Source organism: Clupea harengus, chromosome 24 (assembly GCF_900700415.2).
Source record: "Clupea harengus chromosome 24, Ch_v2.0.2, whole genome shotgun sequence".
Classification (NCBI taxonomy): Eukaryota; Metazoa; Chordata; class Actinopteri; order Clupeiformes; family Clupeidae; genus Clupea; species Clupea harengus.
The window spans coordinates 11,058,857-11,074,163 of NC_045175.1; the positions used below are offsets into that span (position 1 = coordinate 11,058,857).

The 15,307-nt window shown below is 45.3% G+C and overlaps 1 protein-coding gene across 1 annotated transcript; it reads left to right on the forward strand.

Moving 5' to 3' along the window:
• Positions 1 to 7,683: 7,683 nt before the first annotated feature.
• LOC105909342 (NACHT, LRR and PYD domains-containing protein 12-like) lies at positions 7,684 to 15,226 on the forward strand. Its single transcript, XM_031562363.2, has 10 exons — positions 7,684 to 7,815; positions 8,279 to 10,087; positions 10,325 to 10,498; positions 10,658 to 10,834; positions 11,089 to 11,262; positions 12,066 to 12,221; positions 12,340 to 12,513; positions 12,615 to 12,788; positions 13,079 to 13,125; positions 14,393 to 15,226. Exons 2-10 carry the CDS (start codon positions 8,931 to 8,933, stop codon positions 14,956 to 14,958), a joined length of 2,799 nt encoding a protein of 932 aa, XP_031418223.1. The 5' UTR covers positions 7,684 to 7,815; positions 8,279 to 8,930; the 3' UTR covers positions 14,959 to 15,226.
• The last annotated feature ends 81 nt before the right edge of the window (positions 15,227 to 15,307 follow it).

Genomic DNA, 15,307 nt, shown 5'->3' on the forward strand with positions numbered 1-15,307 from the left:
GTGAGTGCACATGTTAGAGTGAGTGAGTGAGTGAGTGCACATGTTAGAGTGAGTGAGTGAGTGCACATGTTAGAGTGAGTGAGTGAGTGCACATGTTAGAGTGAGTGAGTGAGTGCACATGTTAGAGTGAGTGAGTGAGTGCACATGTTAGAGTGAGTGAGTGAGTGCACATGTTAGAGTGAGTGAGTGAGTGCACATGTTAGAGTGAGTGAGTGCACATGTTAGAGTGAGTGAGTCTTACACGCTTGAGTGCACATGTTAGAGTGAGTGTCTTACACGCTTGAGTGCACATGTTAGAGTGAGTGAGTGAGTGCACATGTTAGAGTGAGTGTCTTACACGCGTGAGTGCACATGTTAGAGTGAGTGAGTGAGTGCACATGTTAGAGTGAGTGAGTGAGTGAGTGCACATGTTAGAGTGAGTGAGTGAGTGAGTGCACATGTTAGAGTGAGTGAGTGAGTGCACATGTTAGAGTGAGTGAGTGCACATGTTAGAGTGAGTGAGTGAGTGAGTGAGTGAGTGAGTGCACATGTTAGAGTGAGTGAGTGCACATGTTAGAGTGAGTGAGTGAGTGAGTGAGTGCACATGTTAGAGTGAGTGAGTGAGTGCACATGTTAGAGTGAGTGAGTGAGTGCACATGTTAGAGTGAGTGAGTGAGTGCACATGTTAGAGTGAGTGAGTGAGTGCACATGTTAGAGTGAGTGAGTGCACATGTTAGAGTGAGTGAGTGAGTGAGTGAGTGAGTGAGTGCACATGTTAGAGTGAGTGAGTGAGTGAGTGAAAGAGTGCACATGTTAGAGTGAGTGAGTGAGTGCACATGTTAGAGTGAGTGAGTGAGTGAGTGAGTGAGTGCACATGTTGGAGTGAGTGAGTGAGTGCACATGTTAGAGTGAGTGAGTGAGTGAGTGAGTGCACATGTTAGAGTGAGTGAGTGAGTGCACATGTTGGAGTGAGTGAGTGAGTGCACATGTTAGAGTGAGTGAGTGCACATGTTAGAGTGAGTGATTGAGTGAGTGAGTGAGTGCACATGTTAGAGTGAGTGAGTGAGTGCACATGTTAGAGTGAGTGAGTGAGTGAGTGCACATGTTAGAGTGAGTGAGTGAGTGCACATGTTAGAGTGAGTGAGTGAGTGCACATGTTAGAGTGAGTGAGTGAGTGCACATGTTAGAGTGAGTGAGTGCACATGTTAGAGTGAGTGAGTGAGTGAGTGAGTGAGTGCACATGTTAGAGTGAGTGAGTGAGTGCACATGTTAGAGTGAGTGAGTGAGCGAGTGAGTGAGTGAGTGAGTGAGTGAGTGCACATGTTAGAGTGAGTGAGTGAGTGCACATGTTAGAGTGGGCAGCTTACACGCTTGAGTGCACATGTTAGAGTGAGTGAGTGAGTGCACATGTTAGAGTGAGTGAGTGAGTGCACATGTTAGAGTGAGTGAGTGCACATGTTAGAGTGAGTGAGTGAGTGAGTGAGTGAGTGCACATGTTAGAGTGAGTGAGTGCACATGTTAGAGTGAGTGAGTGAGTGAGTGAGTGCACATGTTAGAGTGAGTGAGTGAGTGCACATGTTAGAGTGAGTGAGTGAGTGCACATGTTAGAGTGAGTGAGTGAGTGCACATGTTAGAGTGAGTGAGTGAGTGCACATGTTAGAGTGAGTGAGTGCACATGTTAGAGTGAGTGAGTGAGTGAGTGAGTGAGTGAGTGAGTGAGTGCACATGTTAGAGTGAGTGAGTGAGTGAGTGAAAGAGTGCACATGTTAGAGTGAGTGAGTGAGTGTACATGTTAGAGTGAGTGAGTGAGTGAGTGAGTGAGTGCACATGTTAGAGTGAGTGAGTGCACATGTTAGAGTGGGCAGCTTACACGCTTGAGTGCACATGTTAGAGTGAGTGAGTGAGTGAGTGAGTGAGTGCACATGTTAGAGTGAGTGAGTGAGTGCACATGTTAGAGTGAGTGAGTGAGTGCACATGTTAGAGTGAGTGAGTGAGTGCACATGTTAGAGTGAGTGAGTGAGTGAGTGAGTGAGTGAGTGAGTGAGTGCACATGTTAGAGTGAGTGAGTGAGTGCACATGTTAGAGTGAGTGAGTGAGTGAGTGAGTGAGTGCACATGTTAGAGTGAGTGAGTGAGTGCACATGTTAGAGTGAGTGAGTGAGTGCACATGTTAGAGTGAGTGAGTGAGTGAGTGAGTGCACATGTTAGAGTGAGTGAGTGAGTGCACATGTTAGAGTGAGTGAGTGAGTGAGTGCACATGTTAGAGTGAGTGAGTGAGTGCACATGTTAGAGTGGGCAGCTTACACGCTTGAGTGCACATGTTAGAGTGAGTGAGTGAGTGCACATGTTAGAGTGAGTGAGTGCACATGTTAGAGTGAGTGAGTGAGTGCACATGTTAGAGTGAGTGAGTGAGTGCACATGTTAGAGTGAGTGAGTGAGTGAGTGAGTGCACATGTTAGAGTGAGTGAGTGAGTGCACATTTTAGAGTGGGCAGCTTACACGCTTGAGTGCACATGTTAGAATGAGTGAGTGCACATGTTAGAGTGAGTTCAGATAATAATTCAGAACTTCACTTATAAAAGGTACAACTCAGGTATTTCTTCAAATAAAGGCAAAGGTAGGTTCTTGAAACACAACTCAAAAGTCCAACACAAAATGTCCCTTGTCCCTCTTCCTTCAGGGTTAAACAATTCACAGAACTTCTGGTTACTTTCCTGTGTCGGATGTCAGTTCCCAGTTGGTCCATCCAGCTCCTTTCAACCTTGGGGCTATCCTTCCCCCTTCCTGTTGTGCTTCACCAAGCGTTTAACCTGCACATCAGGTGTACCACCACTCTTGAGAGCCCTTTCAATTAGGTGCCTTAAGCACCTACACCTGGGTGTTGCATTCTGGGAGATGTAGTGATTTGAACGGCGGCCATCTTGTGGTGTGGTAGCCAGTCCTCCAAGGGAACGCCACACCCCCTCTATAAGCTGGCCCATCGTGATGCCACAGTGTGCACAGATACGCGTGAGTGCAAAGCTGGAGCAGGAGAGTAGCCATAACCTCTCATTTATGGATGTTTATCTCACAGTCCTCACAGTTTCGCTTTGACACAGATAATAAACTGTACACGTGTCAGAACAGAACAGACAGAAAGCTGAGAAAGACGTCCCGCCCTTCTCTCCTTTTCTCTCTTTCTCTCCCTGTTCCCCTCTCTCTCTCTCACCCATTAATTCATATAATTTACTTATGCTCCTGTTTGTTGTTAATATCCTGCTTCCTTGATGATGGTGATTCTTTCCACTTCTCTCTTTCCCTCTCTCCTTCTTCCTCTCTCTCTCCCTCTTCCTCTCTTTCTCTCTCTCTCTCTCTCTCCCATGAGTTCATATAATTTACTTATGTTCATGTTTGTTGTTGTTAATATCCTGCTTCCTTGATGTTGATGATTATTTGTATTTCATTTTATTCTTTCCACTTCTCCCTTTCCCTTCTGATGTATCTTGGGCATTCAGTGTAGGCCTGTACACCCAACCCAAAAGCTTTGGCAATACTGTAGAACGTTAAGGTCATGCCGATAAAACCTCTTTTGAACCTTTGACTTTGAGAACGCAGGGGATACAGACAGAGAGTGGGAGAGAGTGAGAGAAAGAGGGGTTAGAAATTGAAAAAAAAAAGTAGGCATAACCTCTCTTTTATGGATATATGATCTCACAGTCTTATCTTTGCTTTGACACAGATAATAAACTGTACACGACGTGTCAGAACAGAGCAAGCAGAGAGCTGAGGAAGACACCCCGCCCCGTCAAAGCAGACACAGTGGCAGAGAAACTGGACAAGCACGACAGGAAAAAACACCAATCAAGACTCTACTTTTACTTTGACTCAGCCAATGGGGTGGCTTCTCTCTGTGGATTCATATAACCCCACAGACCTCTCACCACAGATCAGTGTACAGCCGAGGCTCGGAGGGGAAGGTAAGTACCTGTTTCTTGTGTCCTGTCATAGACTGAATGATAGGTGTGTGCTCATCAGGTCTGGTGTGTGTGTGTGTGTGTGTGTGTGTGTGTGTGTGTGTGTGTGTGTGTGTGTGTGTGTGTGTGTGTGTGTGTGTTTGTCAGGGCTGGTGTGTGTGTGTGTGTGTGTGTGTGTGTGTGTGAGTGTGAGTGAGTGTGAGTGTGAGTGTGTGTGTGTGTGTGTGTGTGTTTGTCAGGGCTGGTGTGTGTGTGTGTGTGTGTGTGTGTGTGAGTGTGAGTGAGTGTGAGTGTGTGTGTGTGTGTGTGTGTGTGTGTGTTTGCCAGGGCTGGTGTGTGTGTGTGTGTGTGTGTGAGTGTGAGTGTGTGTGTGTGTTTGTCAGGGCTGGTGTGTGTGTGTGTGTGTGTGTGTGAGTGTGTGTGTGTGTGTGTGTGTGTGTGTGTGTGTGAGTGTGTGTGTGTGTGTTTGTCAGGGCTGGTGTGTGTGTGTGTGTGTGTGTGTGTGTGTGAGTGTGTGTGTGTGTGTGCGTGTGTGTCAGGGCTGGTGTGTGTGTGTGTGTGTGTGTGTGTGTATGTGTGTGAGTGTGTGTGTGAGTGTGTGTGAGTGTGTGTGTGTGTATGCATGTGTGCGTGTGTGTCAGGGCTGGTGTGTGTGTGTGTGTGTGTGTGTGTGTATGTGTGTGAGTGTGTGTGAGTGTGTGTGTGTGTGTGTGTGTGTGTGTGTGTGTGTGTGTGTGTGAGTGTGAGTGAGTGTGTGTGTGTGTGTGTGTGTGAGTGTGTGTGTGTGTGTGTGTGTGTGTGTGTGTGTGTGTGTTTGTCAGGGCTGGTGTGTGTGTGTGTGTGTGTGAGTGTGAGTGTGTGTGTGTGTGTGTGAGTGTGTGTGTGTGTGTATGCATGTGTGCGTGTGTGTCAGGGCTGGTGTGTGTGTGTGTGTGAGTGTGTGTGTGTGTGTGCATGTGTGCGTGTGTGTCAGGGCTGGTGTGGTTAACACGTGTGGTACACGTGTCAGAACAGTGCAGACAGAGAGCTGAGGAAGACGTCCCACCCCGTCAAAGCAGACACAGTGGCAGAGAAACTGGACAAGCACGACAGGAAAAAACACCAATCAAGACTCTACTTTCACTTTGACTCTACTTTCACTTTGAGCGTGCGTGCGGGCGTGCGTGCGTGTGTGAGAGGGCTGGTGTGGTTCATTTGGTATTGTCAAGTTTAGATCCTTGATGATGATTTTATTGTTCTCCCTTTCCCTTCTGATATATCTTGGGTTTACAGTGTCGGCCTATAGAGAGAGAGAGACCTTTGACTTTAAAAACCCTTTAATACAACCTCATCTCTCTCTCTCTGCCATTTCTCACCCACACCCTCTCTCTTTCTCTCTCTGTAATCTCTCCCCACCCCCTCTCTCTCTCTCTCTCTCTCTCTCTCTCTCTCTCTCTCTCTCTCTCTCTTTCTCTCTCTGTAATCTCTCTCCCACACCCTCTTTCAAGAATGGAACAATAAAGTAGCCATAACCCTTTTAATTATGGATATATTATCTCACAGTCCTCAGTTTCGCTTTGACGAAACTGTTGTAGGTGAAATTGGTACCAGCCTCACATGGGAGTGCCAGACTATGTAGGTACCTTACCCTGTGAGCAGGCGCTGGGTGAATGTGGGTGCAATTGTGTGTAAATTGTGATACCGTCTTTGCGAGGGCCACCAAGACACACTGGTGCTGTCCTTGCAACAGCAACAATATGTTGGTAATCTCACCCGATTGGACAGGCATCAACCATTCAACACAAAGGCAGATCAATTAAGTTGAACACCTAGGGGGGGCCACACAAAGTGTAGTGTCCTCCACAGTGGTCAAAATAATGATAATCCACAAATCAGTCTTATTAAATATATCAGTCTCATAAAATATATTATACTATCAATTTGGAACTCTGATTAATAATTAAATTAATAACTACAACCAAAGTTACCTTATTGATAGTATGGTTGAAGGTCATTAGAATTCTGAATAGAAGAGGTTGGCAACGTCCATTCTTGTGTAACATTAAATAGACCAGCGGATATAATCAAAGTATTTATTTACACAATGATAAGAAATAACATACAACATGTAATCTAGCTAAATGTAACTAACTAATGAATTGAAGGAATATGTGTATGTGTAAGAGAGAGGGAGTGTGTGTGTGCGCGAGCTCGGGGTTGCGCTGTTAGGAGCGCGCCAGAAAGAATGTGTGTGTGTTCCTTTGTTTGATCACCACAGTTCCGCGTGCATGTGTGTGCAAGTACGCGAACATACATGTGATGTGGAAAAAGGACAAGCCTATGTGCAGCGCGAAGTTTGAGTATTCCCTTCGAGTGTGTGGCTATGTGAAGGCCAATGTATATGTAATCGTGTGTGATTAAGATGCCATGTTAGAAGAGGGAAATGGTTAGTGATGCATGCTAGACCCTGTGTATCTGATAAGCAATCCTAATGATAACCCTTAGATGGTCCCTTGGAAACAGGCGTGCTAGCAGATCCGACACTGAGGAGGCAGAGAAGAGATGATGCTGTCGTAGATGGATAAAGATGTCCGTAGATGAAGAAAGTTGTCCTTGCTGTGATGTCTCTGTTTCACTGCAGTTTAGGTCGGAGGATTTGACCGCTCGTTCCGTTGCAGTTTCCGCAAATTCTGTTGTTGTGCGTTGTTCCCGTTGCAGAGTTATAGCTAGCAGGTCTCTTGTTAGCTGCTTGCGCTAAACTTACTTGGTCTACGTTAGCGGTCAGTGTTTGGCTAACGAGAGAGCTTAGGCAATTGTTTGCCGCAGACAAAAGTGAGAGCTTGGTCTGTTGTCTTTCGTTGTGAGAGAACAAACAGAGTTGTTCTTCACCCTTGGAGGTGAGTGGACAGGAGATGATCCTCGGGCAATGCCGGGAGAGAGAGAGAGAGAGAGTCACATCTGGGAAGACGTGGCTATTGTCCACGCTCAGGTGGGCGTGGTTAAAATTGCATCAGGTTACACTTTTATGATAGGGAAAGTTTACGCAGGTTTTGGGTGAAACCATACGCAAGTTACTGATTAAAGTCAAACACAATGGACGAATTCCAGGTGTACCTACACATATTATCTTAATTTCTTGTCATTTCTTATTGTTTTTAGCACTAATTTAATCCTCTGGTTCACCTGACTCTTCCACGATGTCAGAGCCAATGGAGGCTGGTGAGAAGGCGGACGGAGGTGGGTTCCTTCATGCTTTATTGTCAGTAATGACCAATGACACACAGGCACAGACACAGACACAGACACAGACACAGACACAGGCACAGGCACAGGCACAGACACAGACACAGACACAGACACAGACACAGACACAGACACAGGCACAGGCACAGGCACAGACACAGACACAGACACAGACACAGACACAGACACAGACACAGACACAGACACAGACGTGCATCGCTGCCTGTAAGTTGCTTTGGGTAAAAGTGCCTGCTAAATACCTGACCTTTACATACATACATGTGTACTGCACACAGATAATTTCATATTAAGGAGACATTTTTTCCAAGATAGTAATGCAGTTGTAGTGCCAAACGTATTTGGCAAACTGAATATTTGATGAACAGAGATTAACATTTTGAATGAACATCTCATCGATGACTTTCATTCAAAATGTCATCTGTTTAATTGTATGCTGTGCATGTGATGTTATGAAAATATAGTGTTGAGTGTTGAAGTCAAAACCTCTCTCTTCCTCACACACACAGGAAGGAACCTCCAACAGCCACAGCATTTAGTAAATGCCACAATCACAGCCCAAGATGGAGCCAGAGTCATCGCTCCTGTAATGACGAACTGTACCATTCAAAATCTTTCCTTTAAAGAAGAAACAAAGGGACCAGGTATATTCTCTGCACTGATGGCAGCAGCATAAATATGAGGTGGGGTCAAGGGGATTGAGGGTTGTGTCTCTATCCCCCCCAACAGACGTTGATGTCCTAAGTAATTGCCTATGTCATAGCAAGAAACACCCCTTCTTTATTTAGAGATGATCATCCACTGAAAGCAACGCACGCACACACACACACACACACACACACACACACACACACAGAGAGAGAGACACACACACACACACACACACACAGACACACAGACACACATACACACACAGAGACACACACACACACACACACACACACACACACACACACACACACACACAGAGAGAGACAGATCTGGTTTCTGCTCACTTGGCTTCTTAGACAAACACAAAGAAAATGCACACAGCATCCTTGGATCCCCCCAGCTGATCACGTACAGTATCTGCTCAGTGTGTATCTATGTATTCATTACATTTTTCAGATCCGGCCACTCTCCAGAAAGTCTTGGAAAACCACAAGAAGCGTATGCAGGAGCAGTATGGCGCTGTGTTTGAGGGCCTTGTGCAGAAGAAGAACAAAACGCCTCTCAACAAGATCTTCACTCAGCTCTACATTACGGAGGGGGAGAGCGAAGAGGTGAACAGCGACCATGAAATATGGCAGATTGAGGAGGCATTCAGGAAACAAAGAAGGCAGCAGCATACTGCAATTAGCATCAATGACATCTTTACAGGGGAGGAAAGGCACATCAGAACGGTGATGACCAAGGGTGTTGCTGGTGTTGGAAAGACGGTGTCCGTACAGAAGTTTATACTAGACTGGGCAGAGGGACCAGCCAATGATGACGTGAATTTCATCATCTGTCTTCCTTTCAGAGAACTTAACCTGCTCAAAGACGACGAGTATAGTCTTCGAGACCTTGTGTTTGATTTCTATGCGGAGCTCAGACCACTAAAAGAAACGCTTGACTTTGAAAAATGTAAGGTTGTGTTCATTCTCGACGGTCTAGATGAGAGCAAATTTACGCTGGATTTTCAGAAAAACAAACCTGTGTTCAACATCGAAAAGAAGACATCGTTGGATGTGCTGATAACCAACCTCCTTAAGGGAAATCTTCTTCGATCAGCCTTAGTATGGATAACTTCACGTCCAGCAGCGCAGGTCTGGTCCCCTCGGAACACATTGACCGGTTTACCGATATACGGGGATTCAACGACGAAGACAAGGTTGAGTACTTCAAGAAGAAACTCGGTGATGATCCCCATGCAGAGAAAATCATCGCCCAGGTCAAGACAACAAGGAGCCTCTTCATCATGTGCCACATACCAATCTTCTGCTGCATCACTGCCACTGTGATGCAGTACATAATGGCCCAGGGAAACTTTGAGCAGATTCCTAAAACTCTCACAGAAATGTACGTCCACTTCCTTTGTACACAGCTGAAGATGACAAACCACAAGTTTGTCGGAAACAAGATAATGGTCATGAAAGATTTCCTGGCAGAAAACAAGGACGGTATCCTCAAGCTAGCAGAACTTGCCTTCCGCAAATTGGAAGGGACAGAAGGCTCAATCCTATTTTACAAAGACGACCTCAGTCAGTGCGGTATCGATTTGGAAGAGGCGTCCGTCCTGAGCGGCCTGTGCACAGAAGTCTTCAAGGTGGAACCTGTGATGTTTCAGAAGAGATTCTACAGCTTTGTGCACCTCAGTATACAGGAATTCCTTGCTGCCCTCCACGTGTTCGCCTCCTTCCTGAAGAAGGACATAGAGGCACTGAAGCCTTTTCTTGAGGAGAGACCGAAGAAGGTGTTCCTGTACCAACTCCTGAAGAGCGCCATATCCAAAGCCCTTCAAAGCAACAACGGACACCTGGATCTCTTTGTCCGCTTCCTGGTGGGAATCTCGCTGGATTCCAACCAGACCTTTCTAGAAGGCCTGCTGCCAGAACCCTTGGACGAGGACAAGGAAGACAACATCAAGTCCATGGAATTGACCGTCAAGCACATCAAGTCTTTGGTGCGGGATGATCTTTCCCCCGAGAGATTCATAAACCTCATGAACTGCCTGACGGAGATGAAGGACAACTCGGTCCACAAGGAGCTGCAGCGGTACCTGCAGTATGTAAAAAGCCCGGAAACAGAGCTTGAGCCAGCCCACTGTTCTGCACTGGCCAACATGACCCTGCTGTTGGAGGAACCCATGGAGGAGTTTGACCTCAGACGCTACAACGTGGGAGACGAGGGGAGAAAGAGGCTAATGCCAGCTGTTAGGTGGTGCAAGAAAGCCAGGTATATATCTGCATAATATTGTTTTTCATGCTCTATTGTGTAATAAGAGCAAAAACATTCAGTAGCAAAAAGGAACCAATATTCAACAAAATATTTCTAAAAAGTTGACTACACCCAACATTTTTCCTATTTCTCTTTAATAAATACATTCTATTTGAAACCAGAGTCATGGAGTATGCTTCCCATTCTTAAACCTCAACTAAGCTAAACACCTTTTTTTCCTGATTGCCGTTGCAGGCTTGCTGAATGCGAGCTCACGGCTGACTGTGGGGAGATCGTGACCTCAGCCCTTCAGTCAGAGCACTCGCCTCTGAGGGTGTTGGATCTGGAGATGAGCCACCTCACAGAGCCTGGACTGACCGCAGTCTGCTCTGGTCTCACGACCCCACACTGCAAACTTCAGGCTCTTAGGTGAGTGGGATACGTTATAAAAAAAACAGTTTAAACGGCAGTGTGTGCATATTCTGACCCTAACCCTTAAACTATGCCTATTCGTTTTCCAGACTGACAATAGAGTGTCATCAGATATATTGGTCCTGTTGATCCATCTCTCTCGTCTCTCTCTTGCAGTCTAGCTGGTTGCAGACGCACGTCAGACTTCATGTGTGTGGCGCTGGGCACGGCTCTCCTGTCCATCAGCTCCCACCTCACAGAGCTGGACCTGAGCTACAATATGCTGTGCAGTGATGACATGAGGGCACTCGCCTCTGGACTCAAGAATCCCGGCTGCAAGGTTGAGAAACTGAGGTGAGGCATGGCAGTAGTTAGATTGTCCGCACAACCCTCCACATCTACAACCAATGGAAATCTATTCGCTAGCCAGCTAGTTTTTCTATTAGTGACAGTTGTTGCAAAATAATGTTAATTTGTCATGTATAAAAGTCTAAGTTCTACGTGATTGAATGTGAATGAAATAGCATTTTTAAGCATTTGTGTTTTAAAAATGAATTAGCAATAGCATTTAAAAAATGAATTAGCCTTAGCGTTTTGGTTTCCCTCAGGTTGCGGAAGTGCTCCCTTACAGATCATGGCTGTGAGATGCTAGCAAGTGTTCTCTGCTCGGACCCGTGCAGCCTGAGAGAGCTGGACTTGAGGGACAACAAATTGAAAGACACGGGGATAGAGCTGCTGTCTGAGGCGATGAAGACCCCACAGTGTAACCTGGAGAACCTGAGGTTAGCGTCTGGGGCCAAGGTCTTCTCTTACACATGAACCTTACTCCTGTATATGCAGTAACCAGTATGTCCATTGTGATGTATAATCTAAAGAAATAGCAATGTTATAATAATGTTATAAATAAATTACAATATATATGTATGTATAATAATAAATATTAGTTACTTGACATGTAACTCTAGTAACTACTAGTAAATCACTTTAAATTATGTATTGGCCAAACTATGCATGATGTAGATACACAGTTTGTTTCATTGAGTTTGCATCAATTCAAATGATTAGTGTCTTTACATTTAGTCATTTTAGCAGACGCTTTTATCCAAAGCGACTTACATATGTGCGACTTACAATGTATACACATTTTACATTTACACTGATGGCACACTGCACATCAGGAGCAATTAGGGGTTCAGTGTCTTGCTCAAGGACGCTTCGACAGGGAATCGATCTAGCAACCTTCTGTTTACTAAACGGCTTCTCTACCTCCTGTACCACTGTCGCCCCTGAACATGTGCCACGTCAGCCAGAGAGAGGGTTCATGTTGATGATGCCCTACAGAGAGGGTACAGAGAGGGTACATGTTGATGCCCGCGGGTACAGAGAGGGTACATGTTGATGTGTGTGTGTGTGTGTGTGTGTCTGTGTGTGTGTGTGTGTGTGTGTGTGTGTGTGTGTGTGTGTCTCTTTGAGGTTACCTCAGATGTAGATGTGATGAACACATGACCCTCATTCCCCACTTGATGACACGTTACGACACAACACATGTCTCTCATTCAACGTTGAGTCTTCCTTTCCTTTTCAGACTTGCTGGCTGTAACCTCACTGAGTCGTCCTGGAGACGTTTGACGTCGGTGTTCCAGGGTGAGCTGGACCTGAGTGAGAGCAGCCTGCAGCTGTCAGAGCTGGAGCAGCTGTCAGCAGCACTGAGGAGCCCAGACTGCAGAGTGAACACCCTCAGGTGAGGCTGTGCATTACGGCATATAAACAATAGAAATGGGTTATTCGATACAAACAGTAATGTATAACTGTTGATTGCAAAATGATAACATGTACTTCTTTTTCTCATTTGTTTACAGACTGACTATGTGCTTTCTGAAGGATGGCCACTGTGAAGTTTTGTCTTCAGTCCTCAGTTCAGATGGGTCCCACCTGAGAGAGCTGGACCTAAGAGACAACGACCTGCAGGACTCAGGAATTGAGCTGCTCTCCTCTGGACTGAAGAGCTCACAGTGTTCACTGGAACGACTGAGGTACAAACACACAGAGAGAATCATGAGTATAGAACTATAATGCTACTATTAATTCAGTAGTACAATAAGTAATGTGTGTGTGCGCTCCTCTCCTGCTGCAGGTTGTCTTTCTGTGGTGTGACTGAGAAAGGCTGTGAGAGTCTGGCTTCTGCCCTGAGTGCAAACCCCTCCTACCTGAGAGAGCTGGACCTGAGCTACAATCACCCAGGAGAGACAGGAGTCAGGCTTCTGACTGAGAGAAAGGACGACCCAGACTGCAAACTAGAGACACTCAAGTGAGTAGTGCTGGATCAGAATGTGGGGAAGGAGAGAAGGAGATGGATACAGAGAGTGTGAGAGAGGGAGAACATTATGAATAGTGTTTAATTGCTTTTACCTTCAGTGTATTGACTTCTTATGGTCTTCTGCTATCCTCCTTACTTCATCAAAGGTGACTAAATGCTGAAATTAACTTTTGAGTCGAGTCTATACATCACAAATGTTCAGATTATCTCACACACACATACACACACACACACACACACACACACACACACACTAACCTGTACATCTTTGTGTCCTATAGCGTGGAAAAGGACGCAGAGTGCTGGATGAAGTCAGGGCTCAGGAAATGTAAGTTAAAACTCCTCAAAACATATATAGCATTTATTATTACATTAGTGTTGTATTGACTTTTGCTATTTGTAGAAGCAGTCGTAGCCCTTAGTATGTGCCTTGTAAAGCCCTTGCTAGTAGCAGTCGTAGTGGTAGCCAGTGTTCATTGAACACGTTCATTTTTATGAGAACGATGAACTGAACGCAACCTAACTCGACTTCGCACTACGTTACCCATGAATCATCGCACACATGTATACCAAACAAGCAACGTATTCCAAGACAACAGCTCTCGGGTCTCGTATAAAAATGGCAAGTGAAAGCTAAAACAGAGACGCAGACTCAGCGAGTACATCCGATGCACCTTATTATTATGTGCGGGACTTTTACACACTGTCTGATAAAGTTTCCGACAAATTAGCAAGAAGAAAAATTAGCAAGAAGAAAAAAAACATTTATTTTAGGAATTGATACATATATGATACAATATGAAGTGCAGTTTAAGGCAAGGGGTAGTGATGGATACATTTTTCTTTAAAAAACAAGTTAAGTCTTTCATTCTCACTTTCCACCTTAAGACTATGAAATTAACTGAACTAGGAACTAGTTCAGAGTTTAAATGGTGAACTATGAACGTGAACTATTCATGTTTACTTGTATGAACTGAACTTTGAACTAGTTCATGAGAGGTGTGAACTTGCACAACAATGGTGGTAGCAGTAGTAGTAGTAGGAGTAGGAGTAGCAGCAGTAGTAGCAGTAGAAGTAGTAGTAATAATAGTAGTAGCAGTAGTAATAGTAATAGCAGTAGTAGTTGTAGCAGTAGCAGTGGTAGTAGCAGTAGCAGTAATAGTAGTAGTGATAGTAATGGCAGTATAGTGGTAGCAGTAGTAGTAGTAGTAGTCGCAGTAAGTAATGCTTTGCTGTTGGTTTTTAACTGCTGTGGAAGTAGAAGGCCTGTTCGAGGAGGTAATAACCTAAATTTCCCTCGGGATTAATAAAGTATCCATCTATCTATCTATCTATCTATCTATCTATCTATCTATCAGTACTTGTATTGTCTTGTTATGAAAATATATGTATGAATTTAGTTTAACTTTCCCTAATGCTGTACTGTATAACATATGACATATGGCCTTGGTGGAGGTATGCGCTCTGAGTGCTCTTCTAGTCATCATCCTGTTCTTTACTGCGTGTAGAGACCACCCCACACCATCTAGCCTCATCCCTTTCTATGTTGAAATGTTCAATATGCCTCCCTGTCCAACCTCTCTCCCCGTCGGCAGATGCCTGTGAGCTCACAATGGACACCAACACCATGAACAAGCAGCTCTACCTCTCAGAAGGGAACCGGAGGGTGAAGTGTGAGTTCGGGGAACACGACTACCCGTTCCACCCAGAGAGGTTTGAGAATGTCGAGCAGGTTCTGGCCACAGAGGGCTTCAAAGGCCGCTGCTACTGGGAAGCAGAGTGGGAAGGGTTCCGTGTGTATCTCGGCATGACATACAAAGACGTGGAAAGGCAGGGCGGGAAGGGACGCCTCGGACACAACGAGAAGTCCTGGGCGCTGCGGTGCGACTACATCGGCTCCGTCTTAGAAGTGAATTCTTACAGCGCTTACCACAATGGTGACATGACAATCATCGAATCGCCTGGGTGCGTCTCCTCCACACGAGTAGGAGTGTATTTGGACTGGCCGGCTGGCACACTGTCCTTCTACGGCGTCTCCTCTGACACACTCACCCACCTGCACACATTTCGTCACAGATTCACAGAGCCCCTTTACCCAGGAATCGGGTTTGTCTCCGATTTTCACACTGAGGATAGTGTGTTCCTGTGTAAGATTGAATAGGCCTCCTTAAAATAGCAAAGTATGTATCAGACTAATTAAAGTGTGCATGCTTTAAAATCAAAGAAATGTAAGAGGCAGAGTGTTGCTTACTTTTACAGTGTAGTGAAGGATAGTGTGTTCCTGTGTAAGATACGTGACAAAGAGCAAAATGGAAGTACTTGAAAATTAATTTTCAGTATGCTTAGAAGTACCTCTACATTTTTTTTTAAATGTGAACACTTAGTGTAGCCTGCTTTTAGTGTGTGCGTGTGTGTGTTTGAGGGGTGGGGGGGGGGGGGGGGTTATGTTTGCATAACCCACAGTTTAAACCAAGTGAAGTGTGCAACATGTGTAGGATAAACATTTATAT

What these genes read in the sequence shown, in the direction of transcription:
- LOC105909342 (XM_031562363.2), top strand. Translation starts at nt 8,931, where the DNA reads ATGGATAACTTCACGTCCAGCAGCGCAGGTCTGGTCCCCTCGGAACAC. An exon ending in TGTAACCTGGAGAACCTGAG is followed by an intron (nt 11,263 to 12,065) that starts GTTAGCGTCTGG and finishes TTTCCTTTTCAG; the next exon opens with ACTTGCTGGCTGTAACCTCA. An exon ending in TGTTCACTGGAACGACTGAG is followed by an intron (nt 12,514 to 12,614) that starts GTACAAACACAC and finishes CTCCTGCTGCAG; the next exon opens with GTTGTCTTTCTGTGGTGTGA.